Source organism: Osmerus eperlanus, chromosome 6 (genome assembly GCF_963692335.1).
Source record: "Osmerus eperlanus chromosome 6, fOsmEpe2.1, whole genome shotgun sequence".
In the NCBI taxonomy this organism is placed as follows: Eukaryota; Metazoa; Chordata; class Actinopteri; order Osmeriformes; family Osmeridae; genus Osmerus; species Osmerus eperlanus.
Genome location: NC_085023.1, coordinates 22,779,069 through 22,800,217, shown reverse-complemented (window position 1 = coordinate 22,800,217; position 21,149 = coordinate 22,779,069). Strand labels below are relative to the sequence as shown.

General features: G+C 44.8%; 1 protein-coding gene across 1 annotated transcript in view; it reads left to right on the top strand.

Annotated features, from left to right (window-relative positions):
• Positions 1-3,597: 3,597 nt before the first annotated feature.
• plpp4 (phospholipid phosphatase 4) overlaps positions 3,598-21,149 on the top strand; it is a 28,078-nt gene continuing 10,526 nt past the window's right edge. The window contains exons 1-2 of the mRNA XM_062464462.1: positions 3,598-4,180; positions 19,802-19,910. Of these exons, the coding sequence (XP_062320446.1) occupies positions 4,092-4,180; positions 19,802-19,910 (198 nt within the window). The 5' untranslated portion in view covers positions 3,598-4,091. The remainder of the gene's footprint in view (positions 4,181-19,801; positions 19,911-21,149) is intronic.

Sequence of the window (21,149 nt, the reverse complement as noted above, 5' to 3'; positions counted from 1 at the left end):
AACTTGGTCTGGTTTGCTCATCAGAGTCCCCTCTACGGGCCTGTTTTGGATTGGATTTTAAGATTTTCGACCATATTTGTCTTCCCTTTTTGTCTGGCCCATAACTCTGCCTAGAAAGGCCCTACATGCCCCAAACTTGGTCTGGTCTGCTCATCAGAGTCCCCTCTACGGGCATGTTTGGGATTGGATTAAAACAAAAATTGAACATATTTGTCTTCCCTTTTTGTCCGGCCCATAACTCTGCCTAGAAAGGCCCTACATGCCCCAAACTTGGTCTGGTCTGCTCATCAGAGTCCCCTCTACGGGCGTGTTTTGGATTGGATTTTAAGATTTTTGACCATATTTGTCTTCCCTTTTTGTCCGGCCCATAACTCTGCCTAGAAAGGCCCTACATGCCCCAAACTTGGTCTGGTCTGCTCATCAGAGTCCCCTCTACGGGCATGTTTTGGATTGGATTTTTTTTTTTAAATGACTATATTTGTCTTCCCTTTTTGTCCGGCCCATAACTCTGCCTAGAAAGGCCCTACATGCCCCAAACTTGGTCTGGTCTCCTCATCAGAGTCCCCTCTACGGGCGTGTTTTGGATTGGATTTTAAGATTTTTGACCATATTTGTCTTCCCTTTTTGTCCGGCCCATAACTCTGCCTAGAAAGGCCCTACATGCCCCAAACTTGGTCTGGTCTGCTCATCAGAGTCCCCTGTACGGGCGTGTTTTGGATTGGATTTTAAGATTTTTTACCATATTTGTCTTCCCTTTTTGTCTGGCCCATAACTCTGCCTAGAAAGGCCCTACATGCCCCAAACTTGGTCTGGTCTGCTCATCAGAGTCCCCTCTATGGGCGTGTTTTGGATTTGATTTTAAGATTTTTTACCATATTTGTCTTCCCTTTTTGTCCGGCCCATAACTCTGCCTAGAAAGGCCCTACATGCCCCAAACTTGGTCTGGTCTGCTCATCAGAGTCCCCTCTATGGGCGTGTTTTGGATTGGATTTTAAGATTTTTGACCATATTTGTCTTCCCTTTTTGTCTGGCCCATAACTCTGCCTAGAAAAGCCCTACATGCCCCAAACTTGGTCTGGTCTGCTCATCAGAGTCCCCTCTACGGGCGTGTTTTGGATTGGATTTTTTATTTTTAAATGACTATATTTGTCTTCCCTTTTTGTCCGGCCCATAACTCTGCCTAGAAAGGCCCTACATGCCCCAAACTTGGTCTGGTCTGCTCATCAGAGTCCCCTCTACGGGCGTGTTTTGGATTGGATTTTTTTTTTTAAATGACTATATTTGTCTTCCCTTTTTGTCTGGCCCATAACTCTGCCTAGAAAGGCCCTACATGCCCCAAACTTGGTCTGGTCTGCTCATCAGAGTCCCCTCTACGGGCGTGTTTTGGATTGGATTTTAAGATTTTTGACCATATTTGTCTTCCCTTTTTGTCTGGCCCATAACTCTGCCTAGAAAGGCCATACATGCCCCAAACTTGGTCTGGTCTGCTCATCAAAGTCCCCTCTACGGGCGTGTTTTGGATTGGATTAAAACAAAAATTGACCATATTTGTCTTCCCTTTTTGTCCGGCCCATAACTCTGCCTAGAAAGGCCATACATGCCCCAAACTTGGTCTGGTCTGCTCATCAGAGTCCCCTCTACGGGCTTGTTTTGGATTGGATTTAAAACATTTTTTACCATATTTGTCTTCCCTTTTTGTCCGGCCCATAACTCTGCCTAGAACGGCCCTACATGCCACAAACTTGGTCTGGTCTGCTCATCAAAGTCCCCTCTACGGGCGTGTTTTGGATTGGATTAAAACAAAAATTGACCATATTTGTCTTCCCTTTTTGTCCGGCCCATAACTCTGCCTAGAAAGGCCCTACATGCCCCAAACTTGGTCTGGTCTGCTCATCAGAGTCCCCTCTATGGGCATGTTTTGGATTAGATTTTGAGATTTTTTACCATATTTGTCTTCCCTTTTTGTCCGGCCCATAACTCTGCCTAGGAAAGCCCAACATGCCCCAAACTTGGTCTGGTCTGCTCATCAGAGTCCCCTCTATGGGCATGTTTTGGATTGGATTTTGAGATTTTTTACCATATTTGTCTTCCCTTTTTGTCCGGCCCATAACTCGGCCTACAAAGGCCCTACATGCCCCAAACTTGGTTGGTCTGCTCATCAGAGTCCCCTCTACGGGTGTGTTTTGGATTGGATTTTTTTTTTTTATTACCATATTTGTCTTCCCTTTTTGTCCGGCCCATAACTCGGCCTACAAAGGCCCTACATGCCCCAAACTTGGTTGGTCTGCTCATCAGAGTCCCCTATACGGGCGTGTTTTGGATTGGATTTTTTTTTTTTATGACCATATTTGTCTTCCCTTTTTGTCCGGCCCATAACTCTGCCTAGAAAGGCCCTACATGCCACAAACTTGGTCTGGTCTGCTCATCAGAGTCTCCTCTACGGGCGTGTTTTGTATTGGATTAAAAAAAAAAAAGACCATATTTGTCTTCTCTTTTTGTCCGGCCCATAACTCTGCCTAGGAAGGCCCAACATGCCCCAAACTTGGTCTGGTCTGCTCATCAGAGTCCCCTCTACGGGCGTGTTTTGGATTGGATTTTGAGATTTTTTACCATATTTGTCTTCCCTTTTTGTCCGGCCCATAACTCTGCCTAGAAAGGCCCCACATGCCCCAAACTTGGCCTGGTCTGCTCAGAGTCTGCTCATCAGAGTCCCCTCTACGGGTTTGTTTTGGATTGGATTTAAAAAAAGAATGACCATATTTGTCTTCCCTTTTTGTCCGGCCCATAACTCTGCCTAGGAAGGCCCCACATGCCCCAAACTCCTGGGAGGCACCTGGGAAGCACCTAGGCTGTTAAGCACCTGGGAAAACCCTGGGAAGCACCTGGGAAGCACCTAGACAAGCACACCCAATGAAATGAAATATGAGTAAACGCTTAAAAATAACAGTAGAGGGGAATATTAAGTCATAATATAGTTTAGGACCATTCCTACACAGGATTGGTCGGCAGAAGTTTTACCCTCTATAAGTGGTTAACCTCATGCGGAACTTTGTCATACTATGTCTAGGCATCCACAGACGCCGATTGGGTCATATGTACACATGGTTTAAACACGTTATTTTTGATTGGACACCCGTTTAGGAAGCGCCTTCAGCTGTTTAATAAATGGCTGCAGCCGTAAATGTGCAGCTGTAGTTACATGTTGAATGCCTGCAATTGCACGCTTTCATGTCAGGTGTAACTACAAGCCTTAACTAATGCGTACATTCATGTGTAACTTTCGCCTGCACATTTACATTTACATTACATTTACATTTAGTCATTTAGCAGACGCTCTTATCCAGAGCGACTTACAGTAAGTACAGGGACATTCTCCCCGAGGCAAGTAGGGTGAAGTGCCTTGCCCAAGGACACAACGTCATTTTTTTGGCACGGCCGGGGAATCGAACTGGCAACCTTCAGATTACTAGCCCGTTTCCCTCACCGCTCAGCCACCTGACTCCCCACATTTACGGCTGCAGACGCTTATTAAACACGGCATTTAAACCACGTGTATATATGACCCAAACGGCGCTCCATATGATTAGGCTGTACTTAATATTATTTTTCCATCTCGAGTCAGCTGTGAAGAGAGATCAATTTGGCGGGTTCTCTCAACTTCAAACACTCGCGCTTTTTCTGCTGACAATCTACAAGCTTTCTGCTTTTCTGGTCTCAGTCTCATTCCATCTCACAACCGTCTCGCAGGGTGCTTCCGTAGATGTAACCCTCTTGCCTAGTTGAGTAATTGATGAAAAGAAGAGGGAGACCTTCTTGCAATAGATAAGGAGCCGCCTGCTGAGAGCATTACGGAAACCCCGAGCAAGGGTTCTGTGGAGTTACAGCAGAGTGGACAGGAGGAGGCGGAGAGGGAAGAACCATTTTTGGATGACAGAGTAGCGATAGATGCGCACGGGATGTGTTAGTGATGGGGGCACCGCTTCTTGTGGCACCTGACGCAGTGGTGTTTAAGCCCAGTAAACCTAGATTATAAAGTGGTCGTCAGTCAGAATTGTCGAGTTTATTCTACTTGTCAGATTATCCCAAGAACCATGAACATGTCGCCTCCAGACCGCAGGAAAAACGTGCGAGATTTGGCGTTGGAAATTGGCATTCGAGTTTTGCTTTTCGGAGTTTTTGTGTAAGTATAACCTACTGTGCGTGATTCTTGCATTTGGCAACTATGACATATTTTGTTGTAGTCTGTGCTGCATTCCCAAAATGTAAAGTACATATCAGGACTTGATATAATTCTGTAGATATAAGTATGCACCCTTGCTAACCTTGCAATGTATTTGTGATTTCTCCATTTGGTGACGTTATAGTGAGCTACCATTAAGGGCTCCGCGGTCTCTATATTTCACAAGCAGTCCATATTTATGAATACACGTATACTTAAGTATTTTCTCGAGGTCCTCCTAGTTTACTTTAGGCAAGTGATGGAACAACGATTATCTATCTTTAGCACATTTTACAATTGTATACCAGAATCTGTACATTTCCATTAATCATCCGTCGTTCTTATCATAAGTGTTTAACGTCTCCGTTCAAAAGCAGCTTACAGATTTTACACATGGGTCGACTGGAGCCCGCGAGATAAACAAACAGGTTGTTCGAGATGTAACCTGCAGCGTTTTTCGTAGTTTTGCAAGGCAATTATATTGGAGGCCATGCTTCTAAATGTCGTTGTTTTTGCGTGCACGAGAGACAGAGAAAGAGATAGAATGCAAATATATTTACGTTGCTTCCTCTCTCTGGGTAACATTAACACTAGTTCTCTATAACCATTAGATTGACAGATTGCATTACCAGAAATAATATTAAGCATATTTATATAACAGCAGGTTCATTCAACCACACAATCATTGTTCACTATTTCTAGATACAATCCATGGAGAGAAATAACCATACTCTCAAGCTCTCCTGCTACAATATAACCTGAATGATGATGACTTGCAACTTTGCTTCTCTTTTATGTGGTGATTTGACTCACAGGCATTTTTTCCCAGCAACTAATGCAACCATTTTACCTCTGGCTTAGTCAGCATTACCATGTCTGTCTGTGTTTACTTATGCATCACTGTCCATATCCCAGCTTGGCTCCATGCATCATGTCATCCTTAGTTCAAACTGGAGGAACGCTCCAGTCAGCCTAAGTCCAGGATAGAAGGAGATATGACATCTAGAGATATGATGATATGAGCGGAGGGTGTGTTGGCCATTATAAAGTGCACTGAGGGGGAAAAACTGATTAATATTGAAGGGTTCTTAAGAGAATCAGTGACATGAAAATGTAAGATTATATTGCAATGCAGATTAAGTATTGAATAGGGTGTGAATATGTGTGTTGGTGTAAACATTTTTGAACGTGTGTGCAGGCATGAGCTTTGTCCGTGTTTTTTTCTTGGTACATTAATGAATGACGGCAGCTTGTCAGTGCAGCCGCCAACACAGTCACAGGCGACGTATGTAATGATCCTAATAATTTGACTGCCAGTTTACAAAACCTAGGCCTAATACAGGACCCTCTGGGACCAGCTGTAGTATGTTTCTCTGCTTCACTATCGTCTTCCACAGTTTCAAGTGAATAACATTAAATTTCAGTAACCAAAGCAGCTCATCTTTGGCAACCTAATTGAGAATAACTGGGTGTTTCAAATGCACGTCAGTTACAGTACCCCCCCCCCCCCACACACACACACGCACACACGCACACACACACACACACACACACACAGACAAACCAATGATTGATTATCTCGTTTATCAGCTCCCAGCGATTAGGCATTCTAGGTCTAATGCCCTCTGTCTGATGCGTGGTTGTGGTTCAGGAAGTCACAGAAAAGCCCCCCAAACACACACTAATATTCCAGGGGGATGGATTGCACTCTCAATGTGAGTCAACAGGCGCAAAAATGGAAATAGTTGATCATTTATTTACCAGAGGCAAGCGGAAAGCTGACAAGAGCATCGCTCTCATTACATTTCACAAATAGTTGAAAGATGGAAAGAGACACTCCTGCCTTAGTTGGAACACTCAGATTGAAAGCTGTAGCGTTGACATAATCTGGAAAAGAAACAAATTAGACAGGCAGGTGTTTATCTGTGGTGCCAGGATGGAGTGTGATTTTTATCTCCCTTAAGTTGTGGTCTAATGCAATTTCTTGAAGCTGGCTGTAATTGCTGTATAGAAAAATCCAGAGAGACAGCCAGCAGATTAGGGCTTGAACACCCTGGCTTGTGGTGCAGCACTGGCTGCTGAGGAATTATGAACCGCAGGGTTAAGTCAACATAATTGGGGTCAAGAGATCCTGATTACCTTGGGGAGAGGGTAAGGGGGGTACATGTTCTTAGGGGCTGTGAAGAGCTCTCCCTGGTCAAATTTTCAAATGTGCCCCCGTTGCTGTTCTCATTCTGTTGTCTAAGTACTCCTGGTAATATTGAAACATGATGGAAATTGATCTTGCATTTCATCTTCCTCTTCTTTGGCAATTTGAGATTTTGGCTTCAGCTGCCATAACCATGTTTTCAGTTACAGAGAACCTCACTATTTCTGGAAGAATACGTCATACAAATGTCATTGTTAGACTAATACTTTTTTGTTGTCTCAGTTTCTCATTGTGTTGGTTTTTCGAGGATGGATGTTGTTGTGAGCAAATGAAGTTATCTGTCTGCTATATTGTTTAATTTGCCCTTGTGCTTCATTGAAGTAATTTGGTCAAATTCTGTCAAGGAATGCTGGATTTTTTTCATTTTATTCATATTGCTTTGTAATTCCACACCCACATTTCAATTTTGCGACCCCGAGTTTCTGTGTTTGAATGACAAATAAATAGGTTAAATGTCTCATCTTTGATTTGATACACCTTTGATCTGAATAAGAGAGATTCATTACAAGACCACACAACATGGTACTTAAATATTTGTCAGCTTTTGTTTTATTTTATTGATGATTCATGATTTGTTTTATTGATAATGTTTGCTTCCCCAACACTAAACAGAGTTAACACTTCATGCTGTAACAAACTTTTCAAAACCAGTTTGGAGGAGTATGCATTATTCATGTGTAGTGCACCCTAAAGTCTCCCTGATTGTCAAACACTAACCATTGTGTCTGTACTATTTGTGAGTGTGTTTATTGTGCTGTCTGTGGGACAGTGAGGGAGTCTAACCTGACCAGTGTGTGTGAGGTTAGGGAGACAGGCTCGGCCCAGAGCTCTCTCTGACACTGCTGCAGCTGACAGCCCTGCTGCAGCTGACAGCCCTGCTGCAGCTGACAGCCCTGCTACAGCTGACATACCTGCTACAGCTGACAGCCCTGCTACAGCTGACATACCTGCTACAGCTGACAGCCCTGCTACAGCTGACATACCTGCTACAGCTGACAGCCCTGCTACAGCTGACAGCCCTGCTACAGCTGACATACCTGCTACAGCTGACATACCTGCTACAGCTGACATACCTGCTACAGCTGACATACCCGCTGCAGCTGACAGCCCTGCTACAGCTGACAGCCCTGCTACAGCTGGTTATTATGATGGTTATTACAAGATCTTTGTAATAGTTATTTGGCAAAGAGCAGACCTGTAGGTGGGTCCAGCGGTGCTCTGAAGAGATAACAAGAACTGAATCAGAGCTGTCTCCAGTCCTGTCAAGCCCTCAGGTCTTGCTGTCAGACCAAAACCTCTTCTTGATGGCCATTAAGTGCTTCCTTGCTTCATATGCTGAAAATTGATCATTCTGTCTCATCCAGCTCCATAAAGCTTTGCCACATTAGCAGGGTTCTGTCTCTCCTGTAATTGTGATTGTTGTGTAGTCTTTCATCTAGAATGACTAATCAGAAAATTTTACAACAATATGCTGGATCAACCCACATGCTTGCTGTTCTCTTAGGGAATCCCAGTTCTGCAAACTGTTAGATTAAGTCTTCTGTTTACCAATATGTTTGTTTGTCAATGGCCATATGATAATGTATCTGTTTGACTATGTACTGCAGTGGGCTCAGCGAAAGAGTAAGAAAGTGTGTATGTCTGAGCTTGTGTGTGTGTGCATGCGTATGTGCGTGTGTTTGTGTGTGAGCATGTACGTGTTTGCGTGTGAGAGGATGCACGTGTGTGAGCTCAGATGCCAGTGAGGGTTTGCTAATGACCTTGTCCAACTCTCTGTAGGTTTGCCCAGCGGAGACGTGTGATCTGTGTGTCTGGAACCACGCAGCACTGCAGACTTTCATTCCATGTTTTATGCTGTCATTTCTGACATTTGGCACGATGAATAATGAATGTGCCAACAGTGATAAATGTCAGTTTGGGTGCCTGTGCCCCAAGATCTTATCAGCGTGAGTGATGGTGTCTGATTCTTTGGTGGTGCTCTCTGCATGTTTACCCTGCTTCTCAAAGGAGATGGCCTCTTACAACTACCTTCACCCCAGCTGTCACAACAGCTACACATACCTAGAGTACACACTTTGAAGATGACTGCAGATGCCAGATGTTTGGTCTGAAGCCTGAATATCTTTGTGTTAACAAAAGATTTAATAGTTAATTGCCCTCTAAAGGGAATGTTTTTATCCATTGATTTTTAGAAGTGTTCTACAGTTTACGCATCTGCGTAAAATACCTATTGACTTGGTCTGTGGTCATTGATGAGACAGGAAGTTCCAGGGCAGGTAAAAGACACTAGTGCGTATTGAGGATGATGGCTTGATGGAACCGATGGAGCAGTGGATAGTTACCCAGCCTCTGTGGCATCAGCTGGGGTTTATGGAGCGTGCACTCAGCCAGCTGGGAAAGTGTCTGAGCACAGTGGTCTGCCTCTGTCTTTGAGGTTCTCTAACATTCCCTCTAAAACTTGGCCCTCCACCAGCTCTTCTGCATCCCAATCCTACCCTTGGTGGTGGCTGAATGGTCTCAGCCCAGCCCTGATGTCTGTCCCAGAGGCAGGGTCCCTGATGTTTTTCCCAGAGGTAGGGCCCCCTCCGGCCTCTCAGGACACTTGTCTCAACTCTATTCACCTCAAATTTGCCCCCGTTGCTGTTCTCATTCTGTTGTCTAAGTACTCCTGGTAATATTGAAACATGATGGAAATTGATCCTGCATTTCATCTTCCTCTTCTTTGGCAATTTGAGTGACAGGCGGGGGGTGCCAGTTTTTGTCTCTTTTTCTCCCCACGTCTGTCTTGGGACAGGCGTTCTCTGGGGACGCCGCTGTGCCAAAATGTCACTCAGTGTCAGATCCAGCCCCCCGATGTGACAAGCCTGCTGCTGAGCATCATGGATGTCTGGACCCACTGTACCTCTTGCAAAGGAAGAGGGAGGGGGAGAGAGAAACTGAGACCAACATTAAAGAGGAAGACTGAGAAATGCAGACACAGTAGAAACAGACAGAGAGGGGGAGAGAGAGATTGGAAGAAGGCTCCTCGCCTGGGCAGCTCCTTCAGGACTGGCTAGAACTTGCTGTTGCCATTGGGAACCCTTTTAATGAGCCAATCAATAAAGTCTAGAGAGAGAATTACTGGGCAGGCTGGTGTTCCTTCTTCAACCAATGGCTTTAATTAACTAAGGTAGTTAATAGTGTCCTGCAGGGGGTGGATCCTCTGAGAGCAGAAGAGAAGGACAGTGTTAACTGTAAATCACTCCCATGACCATTAAGGCAGGGGGAAACTAAAGCTACCCAAGTAAAACATATAATACTTAAAGTATACTTACAAGAACCCTAAGTACAAACATGATCAGAATCAGAAAGGTTTTAATCACCATGAAAGTTCGCACAGACAAGGAATTTACTTTGGCAGGAAGGTGTATACATTCAACATGAATCTTAACTTTTGAATGAATACACCTTATTGCCAAAGTAAATTCCTTGTCTGTTATATACTGTTATATATATATAGTGTTTGTATTAGTTGTCAATAAGTAGAGACAACATCTGTATATTGTAAGTACACTTCCAATTGTGTAGAAAAAAAACAAATATAACAAAAATTTATTAAGTTCTGCTTTAATACATTTACATTTTATAAAAAGTCTTGTCTCCAGTCCTCCAATCCTCCTGTCATGCAGTCATCCAGTCCCAAAGCCCCCCAGTCCTCCAATCCTCCTGTCATCCAGTCCCCAAGCCCCCCAGTCCTCCTGTCATCCAGTCCCCAAGCCCCCCAGTCCTCCAATCCTCCTGTCATCCAGTCCCCAAGCCCCCCAATCCTCCTGTCATCCAGTCCCCAAGCCCCCCAATCCTCCTGTCATCCAGTCCCCAAGCCCCCCAGTCCTCCAATCCTCCTGTCATCCAGTCCCCAAGCCCCCCAGTCCTCCAATCCTCCCGTCATCCAGTCCCCAAGCCCCCCAATCCTCCTGTCATCCAGTCCCCAAGCCCCCCAGTCCTCCAATCCTCCCGTCATCCAGTCCCCAAGCCCCCCAGTCCTCCAATCCTCCCGTCATCCAGTCCCCAAGCCCCCCAGTCCTCCAATCCTCCAGTCATACAGTCCTCCAGTCCCCCAGTCATGTAGTCTAGGCCCTCTACTGTCAGGCTCTTTGCTGGTGCTTCTCACATGTCTATTAATTGGCTCTGGTTGCGCAAAGCCTGTAAAGCTGGAGAAATATTACTTGCTCCAGCCCTCACATCCCTGGTCTCCCCTGTCCTTCAAAATCAACAGCTCTCATATGAATACACACTGATCTCCCTCAGGACAGCCCAGGCGCTCTGGGATGCAGGTTAAATGTAGGAGGAAATAAAACAGTCTAATTAAAACAGGCACTTCTTGGCCTGCACCAGGCCCTCTCCCCCCTGACCCCATCGGATCCCTAATCTCATTGTGGCAGCTTGCATGATTGAATCAATGACACACGGCAGTCTTTATTGTGTTTCAGACACACCAGGGAATCATGGAGCTGACCTGAGTTTTACTGTTAAGGTAGAATGGCAATAGCAATAGCCAAGCAGAAGCGTTTTAGCTGCCTTCTATGGTCTTACCTAATGAAACTCATGTTTGTTGTTATGGGTGCACGCTCGTGTGTTTATTTGTGTATCTATAGACACCACCATGAAGGCATCGCTGTCAAAGATAAGATCCCAATGCAAGTTTCTTCTGTTTCTCCCCCCATATTTTGATTTATTTTCTTCTGCCCAACACTTACTTGACAAGGTTTAGTTTCCTGTCGTCTAACTCATACGTGCTCCTCTTGAGGTGTCTCCATTCTCAGTTTGTCTCAATGAGGTTAAAATCAGACTAGAGTGCCATTAATAGTCATCATGGGCCCTATCTTGCACCCAGCGCAATTGAATTTGTACACCGACGCATGTATCATTCCTATTTTGCACTCAACGCACAGCGGACTTTTCCCTTCACAGATGCACGTCGGTAAATTAGGGAATGAACTTGCGCTCCCTGGGGCGGTTCAGCGAAAAGAGGAGGCATGTTCCAAACATTCCCTGGTGCTATTTTGCAGTTTCAGAAAACAATTCCGCCACAGACCAGGAAAAACGTAGTCTAAAGTCAGTGGTGCGTTATTCAGATGCTATTTTAAGGGTGCATTCTTGGCCCGTGCGCACTGCTGGTGAGGCCAGGGTCTTCTTCCTGCGAAGCTACGTTAGATTGTTTTGATTTATTTTATGGCTGTGTTACATTTCTTTCATGTCAATGATTAAAAATATTCTCATGAGAAATCTCTATGTATGTGAACTTGATTTGTAACAATTGTGGCAATTTCCTCCCACGCCTGTTTAACCAAAGCTAATTTGGGTGGGTTTCTTCTCCCATCCCCATACAAGTGGATGAGAAGTCACTTCTCTATCTTTTACGACCCTGACGAGAACGTCGGTCTCCTCGGCTGTGAATCGCTCCTGGCGTGCGCCTGGCAAATCCGCCATTATAATAGCAATCCGCCATGGAACAAGCGCGCCTGCTCTTAAAGGGAATTGAGATGACGCTCTGATGGTTAGGGTTAGGTTTATTGCACGTTACGCCCAAACCACACCTATGAGTAATGTAGCTACTTCAGAACAACTCATTTTAGATTTGCATCGGGCGCAAGAGCCATTTATCCCGCCAGTATAATAGCAATAGCGCCGGAGTCCCGCCCACAAAGTTACTTGCGTTTTGCGTTTGATACTTGCGTTTCAGATAGTTAAAATAGGGCCCCATAGCTGCTTTAGATAAAACTCTATCTCAGAACATCATTTATGCTTCAAAAGGTCCTTTATTTAATGGATTTGGCTTGGCAGCATAACCACAAACTAGTCTATTGAAAATCACCATCCACAGGGTGCTGTTGGAGACTGATGAAGCAAGGGATTGGCTGAAGATAACAGGAAGGGTGATTTAACTTCAGGCCTGAACACCTCTGCTCCACATTGTTTTGTGAACACATCTGTGTGGCATTGGCATTGTAATATCCCAATGAGAACCCAGACATTATACTGGTCCACACTGGGTGGAGATGCATATCAGACACCTTTTGCTGCACTGCTTATTTCCTGGCTGCAACTATGACATTTTAAAGCCATCTATCTTCTTACAATCTATGTAAAGGTCAAGATTGTAGTATCTGAGGAGTGAGTGAAGTGTGCATTCTGACGGATGGTCATCATGCAGCTACTGTGGTAGATACTCCTGTCTGGTTTAACAAGGGCCCTGGGCCCTCCTACCTAGCCCACCCTGTCACACAGTGATCAATACTGATGAAATATGGTTACCCCTGTGTGGATCTGTCTGCTTTAGCCCTGGGATCCAACCACAATATTACTTTTGGTCTGGGTTTGGAAAAACAGAAACTAGCTTCCAAGATAATACATTACATTTAGTCATTTAGCAGACGCTCTTATCCAGAGCGACTTACAGTAAGTACAGGTACATTCCCCCGAGGCAAGTAGGGTGAAGAGTCTTGCCCAAGGACACAACGTCAGTTGGCATGAACGGGAATCGAACTGGCAACCTTCGGATTACTAGCCCGATTCCCTCACCGCTCAGCCAACAGACTCCACATTCATCCCAACAGAGCACTGGAGCCTTCATGGCCCGTGTCTCAGGGATACGAGGAGATGTGTGTTCCACGGTGTAGGGAAAAGTGGTGGGGCTGAAGACGAATAACTCTAGTAAATCCAGCGGTTTGAAAACACTTACACTATATTGACCATGGTTAGTACATTTATTTTCCTCACGTGTGGCATCCTTGAGGGCAGGAGTTGTTGATGGGTAACGTGGTTCCTCTCATACTGCTCTGTAAGGCATCAGTGAATCTAAATGAAAGCCATAGGACAGACTGATGAAATGTTTACTTCAGACTCTGTCAAATAAGAAATTTTAGATTATAAAATTATAATCAAATTTTATATTTAGTTTGCATTGAAGGAGTCTACCCTGAGAGTTTTATGGGACAAGGAATGTGATTCAGATAAGCAGCCTGACGTGATTATTTATTTGCATTTAAACTTTGAAGCAATTCACCAAACCTATAAATAGATTAGAACTGGGCGATAAAATAACTTTACTTTTCAAAAGTATCAGAACTCGGATTAGTTTAACTATTCAAAACAATTTATAGTCTACAATTCTTCTCACCCTCTGCACTGGAAAGCACTTCCCAATGCCCTCTGGCCCTTGACCATGTTCTGTTCCCTGTGGCCCTTGACCATGTTCTGTTCCCTGTGGCCCTTGACCATGTGCCCTCTGGCCCTTGACCATGTTCTGTTCCCTGTGGCCCTTGACCATGTGCCCTCTGGCCCTTGACCATGTTCCCTCTGGCCCATGACCATGTGCCCTCTGGCCCTTGACCATGTTCCCTCTGGCCCTTGACCATGTTCTGTTCCCTGTGGCCCTTGACCATGTGCCCTCTGGCCCTTGACCATGTGCCCTCTGGCCCATGACCATGTTCCCTCTGGCCCTTGACCATGTTCCCTCTGGCCCTTGACCATGTTCCCTCTGGCCCTTGACCATGTTCCCTCTGGCCCATGACCATGTGCCCTCTGGCCCTTGACCATATTCTGTTCCCTGTGGCCCTTGACCATGTGCCCTCTGGCCCATGACCATGTGCCCTCTGGCCCTTGACCATATTCTGTTCCCTGTGGCCCTTGACCATGTGCCCTCTGGCCCTTGACCATGTTCCCTCTGGCCCATGACCATGTGCCCTCTGGCCCTTGACCATGTTCCCTCTGGCCCTTGACCATGTTCTGTTCCCTGTGGCCCTTGACCATGTGCCCTCTGGCCCTTGACCATGTGCCCTCTGGCCCATGACCATGTTCCCTCTGGCCCTTGACCATGTTCCCTCTGGCCCTTGACCATGTTCCCTCTGGCCCATGACCATGTGCCCTCTGGCCCTTGACCATATTCTGTTCCCTGTGGCCCTTGACCATGTGCCCTCTGGCCCTTGACCATGTGCCCTCTGGCCCATGACCATGTGCCCTCTGGCCCTTGACCATGTTCTGTTCCCTCTGGCCCTTGACCATGTGCCCTCTGGCCCTTGACCATGTGCCCTCTGGCCCTTGACCATATTCTGTTCCCTGTGGCCCTTGACCAATGTTCTGGCCACTTTAGCAAAAGGTTTCTGTGAGAAACAGGGAAGCAGAGAGAAAATGAAGACAACTCAAACTGCACACCGTCCACCTGTGTTGCTGGGGCCTGTGGCTTGAATTCCCAGCTGGTCGCTACACTCATCTATCTGGACAAAGTCTGTGTCAGAAGGCCTGGGGTCCTTCTCTAGCTTTGATGAATGACTGTAACCATGGCTGTTGGCTGGAAAAACAATTAGCTGGTCGTGGTCTGTGTACAGAAAGGCTCAACGTCTCCCTCTCTCTGCTTTCTCCTCCTTTGTTCTCTGTTCCCTTCACCCTGCTTATGTCTGATCCTGTTTGGCATACAATACAGGCACTTACTTTCAGATGCTTCCATTCCTCAGGTTTTGTTGTCCTGCTCTCTCAGCACAACCTCTCGTTGATGGATATACTAAACATGCTTTCCAGCTGTCTCTGGTGTTCACCAACATCTTCAACACCTCCCTGGAGACATACCATGTGCCAGCCTGTCTCAGGTCCTCCCCCATCAACCCTGTGCCCAAAAAGCCAAGGCCAACAGGACATAATGACTACAGACCCGTCGCCCTGACCTCTGTGGTAATGAAGTCTTTCGAGCGCCTGGTGCTGGCACACCTCAAAGCCATCACGGACCCTTTCCTGGACCCCCTGCAGTTTGCCTACAGAGCCAACAGGTCTGTGGATGACGCAGTTAACATGGCCCTCCACTTCACGCTACAGCACCTGGACTCCCCAGCATCCTCCGCCAGGATCCTGTTTGTGGACTTCAGCCCTGCTTCAGGACAAGCTCTCCCAGCTGACCTTGCCCGACTCCGCCTGCAGGTGGATAACAGACTTCCTGTCTGACAGGAAGCAGTGCATTAAGCTGGGAACACAAGTCTCTGACTCTCGGTCCATCAGCACCGGATCTCCTCAGGGCTACGTCCTTTCCCCTCTGTTCTTCTCCCTGTACACCAACAGCTGCACCTCCAGTAATCCGTCTGTCAAACTGCTGAAGTTTGCGGACGACACCACCCTCATTGGGATCATCTCTGATTATAGGTTGGGAGCTGACAACCTGGGGTCTCATTTATAAAACTGTGCGTAGGATTCTTACTAAAAGTGTATGTACGCCCATAAGCCTAAAATGGCGTACGCCCCCAAAAAATCTGATTTATAAAACCGTGCGTACGCACACCTGTAAGCAATGTTCTCTTTATAAATCACAGATTACCCACAAGTGTGCGTACGTGAATCAGCATTTTACCCCGCCCTGAACACGCCCCTTTTTAACCATAAATGGTCAATGTAAAGCACCTCATGAATGCTAATCCAGTAGATTAATGGCCCTGGCATGCGATTGTTCTTGAATCATGATGTCAGGAGGGGAAAGAACGAAAAGGCGCAACTTTCAGACACTGACATTGACATACATAGGCGAGGTGGAGGAGCAAAAAAACACATTAGGCCTATTTGGTGGCCACAGCAGTGGGATCAGAGTTTGCGTGGAGGACCGCACATTCTCCCGTCAAGTTAGTTTTTTATAAATCACAACCTTTGCGTGAGAAGTGGCGTACGCACATTTTCAGCCCCGTTTTGTGCGTACGCAACGTTTATAAATGAGATCCCTGGTGCCTGGTGCAGCCAGAACAACTAGAGCTCAATGTTCTCAAGACAGTGGAGATGGTTGTGGACTTTAGAGAGAACAAAGCCCCACTCACCCCCATCACCCTGTGCGACTCCCCAGTCAACACTGTGGAGTCCTTCCGCTTCCTGGGAACTATCCTCTCCCAGGATCTCAAGTGGGAACTGAACATCAGCTCCCTCACCAAGAAAGCACAACAGAGAATGTACTTCCCAAGGCAGCGGAAGAAATTCAACCTGCCAAGGACAACGATGGTGCACTTCTACACAGCCATCATTGAGTCCATCCTCACCTCCTCCATCACCATCTGGTATGCTGCTGCCACTGCCAAGGACAAGAGCAGACTGCAGCGTATCATCCGCTGAAAAAGTGATTGGCTGCAATCTGCCTACCCTCGAGGATCTGCACACCTCGAAGACCCTGAGGCGTGTGAGGAAGATTGTGGCTCCTCCCACCCTGGACACACTCTGTTTCAGCCACTCCCCTCTGGCAGAAGGCTGCGGTCCATCAGGACCAAAACCTCGCCAAAAGCCACCAAAGTCAAAACCTCACGCCATAAGAACAGTTTCTTTCCTTCCGCAACTAGCCTTATCAACAAGGCCCCAAACTGACACTCTGTCACTTTACCACATTCAGTATTATTTGTATTCTGTATTATTTTATTCTCTATTATTTTATATTACATTATTTTATTTTATCATATGTTATATAATATTGTATAGCTCTGCCAGTATTTTGTTGTACATTTTCTACATTTTATTTTGTTCATTATGTTTACATGCCCACCAAAGTAAATTCCTTGTTTGTGACCACTTACTGATTCTTATTTCTCTCTCTGTCTTTCTTCCATCACACAAACACATACACACACAACCTATGAGCATCCCCTCCTCAGGGGTCTGAGTTGGGCACCATGCTGCGAGTCTCAGCTTCAGCTGAGCTCCTCTAATATGATTAGTGAGGAGGATCAGTGACAAACAGGCCCCCTGCCCTGACCTCTAATGAACAGGCTCATGATTGCTCTCGTATTGGCCTGTGAATTCAAATGGAGTAATGTAATTTGTTTTACAGCCTTTGGATCCTGAGTGAGTGGATGGAATCTCTGGTTCCTGATGAATTGGTTGAAGGACTGCCTCAGCTGGAGCGACACTCTGATCCTGTGTTATAATATTATGACAATTTAATATGCAAGGGAAAAATATGTGGTAGAAACTCAATAGAGACGCCAAGCCTAGGGAAATATGTTAGAGAAAGCTGTTTCTCTGCCAAAGGAAAAAATATGACCCCATGCGCTGATTAGAGATCAAAACTGGAATTATTTTCAGCTCATGAAAAAGGTAAATATTTTCACATTTCCCTATACAGTACTGACTTTGACTGAAATGTCAAAGGAGAGACTACCGCCACAGTGCATACTGGGATTTGAGTTTAGGAATGCAAGAGTAATATGAACTAGAGAGGGTACAATTTCTGGGGAAATTGTAGGGTGTGCTTGCTTGCGTCGGTTGCACAGGGGGGGTCGGTTTTTTTATGAAATGTTTACAACTGATATTTCTGATTTTATTGAAAACACTTTTTTTTGTAAGTACAGCAGATAACTAGAGAAGGTACAATTTCTGGGGAAATTGTAGGGTGTGCTTGCTTGCGTCGGTTGGACAGGGGTCCGTTTTTTAATGACATTTTTACAACTGATATTTCTATATTTTATATAAAAATGCATACTTATTATTTATAAAGATTACATAGATTTAAAAGCATTTTTTTTTTGCTGCTCATTTACAACTGAAAATACGAGTGAAGTGTAGAATGAAATGGATGTCTTCTCATTTCCCCTGCAAGAGGCAGCCTCATCGTTGAATCAAAAAGAATACATTTGGCAGACCGGTGTACAAATGGACCTAATCTCTATGACTTAAACGTCCTTTTAAGTTTTTCCCTTCTCGTGATATTTTCATGCATTTAGCCTACTCATTGCATTCATTCATTAATAAAGAACCCCCTTTGAAGATTATTCTATGACGTTACTCGGCAGTAGAAGATGGAATCGCGATTCAAACAGTACCATCTGCTAACTGAAAATATGCCCCCCAAAACGTAAATAAGCTTGACATTTATTTAGTGGAAAATCGCTCATTCATAAAAAGCTCACTGGTAGCGATCATTGTAAGGTAACAACGCAAAATGCGATATAGCCCTGTGTGGAGAAGCTGCCCCGGTAAATTCTACTACTACGGTACAGTACTAGACTACTGCTGTGTTCGTCTCGGTAGCGATTGCGTTGGTTGAATTCGATTAAACGTTCCGTTGTACGGTTTAGGCTGAAATTAATTATTTTCATGAACAGATTGACAAAGTTTATGCTGTGGCAATGAAGTTCAGGTTAGTAGTTAGATAGACTTTTGATTTAAGTAAGGGGAGTGCCGAACATGTTCTGTCGCCGTTTGACTTCCTAAACAGCTGTGTATGTTAGATGTTTTTGTTGTGTGTCTCGCGTAGGCTACAGCGTTGCAGTGAGCAACACTGGTTTGAAACCACAGGTAATGATAATTTCACCCACAAATCGTTTACTTGTAATCTAATGTCATAATTAATCCTACAACGAAAATGTATATGTGAGGAATGTTTATTTTAACGATTGAAAACAGATACATCATAGACCACTGTAGTATGTGTTGCCCGGGCAACAGAGGCTAATGTCATGCTAATGCTTCAGTGAAATACATTTACATTTTTAGTCATTTAGCAGACGCTCTTATCCAGAGCGACATACAGTAAGTACAGGGACATTCCCCCCGAGGCAAGTAGGGTGAAGTGCCTTGCCCAAGGACACAACGTCATTTGGCACAGCCAGGAATCGAACCGGTAACCTTCAGATTACTAGCCTGACTCCCTAACCGCTCAGCCACCTGACTCCACCTAAATAGTAGACTACCGTTTCCGAAAGTAGATGTGGGTCTACTTCCTTAATAATATCAGCTAATATTGTACATTACATTTCATAATAGTGTTTCACATCACAAAGTAAAATGAGTAAATAGTTATCACCCTGGCCGCTTTGCTTGTGGCGTTTCTGCAGCTGCCTTGCAGTAAAGCTATAGTTAGCCTAGCTATCCCCCAAGTTAACAGATGCGAAACGAATGTTCTGCTACAGGTAGTCACGCGTGTTTTCGTGACGGTAGTGACGTTAGTAACGTCAGTGACTGTGGCTAGCAAATTAGCCACCGTTAGCTTCACTTTTCGCCACAAAAACTTAACTGAAGCCCAAACCATGCAACGGAACGTAAATTCCAATAGAAGCAACGCAATCGCTACCAAGACGAACCTTTTGACACCGCCGTTGTGTATGTAGGCCAAATATTGACTGAGTTTTAGGGGGGCGAAAATAAACAATAATAAATATATATGTGAGAGAACAAAGGTTGTGCTCTCGCCGAAGGCTACAATCAGATATGGTGTGATGTTTGAATAGTCATGGAGGGTTGACTATGGATAACTCAGTGCTTTGTGTCTAATTTCCCCTGAGGGGATTGAAGCAGAGAGACTGGGAGGTAAAACAAGAAGGTTTATGTACATTTAGTTTAGTGTTCGCACCAATACTGACACACTCTGCTTCTCTGCTCAGGTTCACAGAGTTCCTGGAGCCATTCGAGAGGGTGATCCATCCGGAAGAGCTCTGGCTTTACAAGAACCCTCTGGTCGAGTCTGACCACATCCCCAAGAGAGTCATGTTTGTAAGTTGAAAAAAAAGATCCAGATGTCCACACTTTCTCAATCTCTGTATATCTTCTCTCGCTCTCTCTTCTGTCTTTTTCTCATGCTCTCATCTCTTTTTCTCCCTCCACATACGTTAAAACTGCATCAGTAGCTTTACTGGCTTTTAAGAAATGTGCACAATAGAATCTCATTTAGATTAATGGTTTGAACCCTCAAATTCTCCTATTGAGGACTAAATAATTTGTTGATAAATATGATCCTTGGGATCAATAGTCCTTGGATAAATATCTTGTCTCTATGGAGATTATTTCTAAGGTAGGCAAAGGGCATTGGAGGGTGATGAAGGTTATCAATAAACACACACACTTAGGTTCCCTACTGGCAAACACAGAAACCATACAGTAAGGAATCTAACTCTCAATCTATAACAGGCACTAAAGCAACAGAGATTAACGTTTGAAGAGGCGTTAACAACTAGTTACTAGTGGGTTGGTAAAACCCATAATAATGTATCTGTTAAACAGGAATTATCTGTGCCTGTTGCCTAAGGAACAGAATAGGTCTTGATTTTGATGTCAGAATGTAATAACAACCCCTCACTGTTGCTATCTCTTTATAATTATAATTAATTTACATACATAATTCCAGTGTAATTGTAGTAAATTTCCTCAGAATTGTTTGTATAAAACATGTCTGTTGCTAATTAAGTTTTCCCCAAGTGCTTAGACATAGACATTGTTCACATACTCCACTGCGTTCTTTATGTCAACATTGATTTAAAAAAGCTATGTCCACTAGAAGGCAGGTCAGCGACAAAACATTTTGTAACTAAATACGTTGACAACTCCTTCAGAATTTGTACAACAGCAGTAACCAAGGCGACATAGGAGGAGGTATTGCTAATGTATGTCTTTATGTCTAATTACGAGCCAGCTCACATATTTACTGCAGTTGTGTATTCTACTTCTTCACTGTTTTCTATTTTACTGTTCACAATTTTCTGTTGGTATTGCATCTTGCGTTTGTGTTAAGGGACAGGGAGATGTGCACAAAGTATGCACCACTACATGTACTGTGAATTATATTCGGCCTTTAGTCCATTAAACTAACATCCCCGGCCTCTATGTCCCAATAACTGTGACCTTAACCCTCTATTTCCCAATAAAGGGACAGCTGTCAGAAACTGCGTTCCTTGTACTCAATAACAGGATAGTAAAACCATACAGAGACCCTTCAGAGCAGACTACAAGCATCAG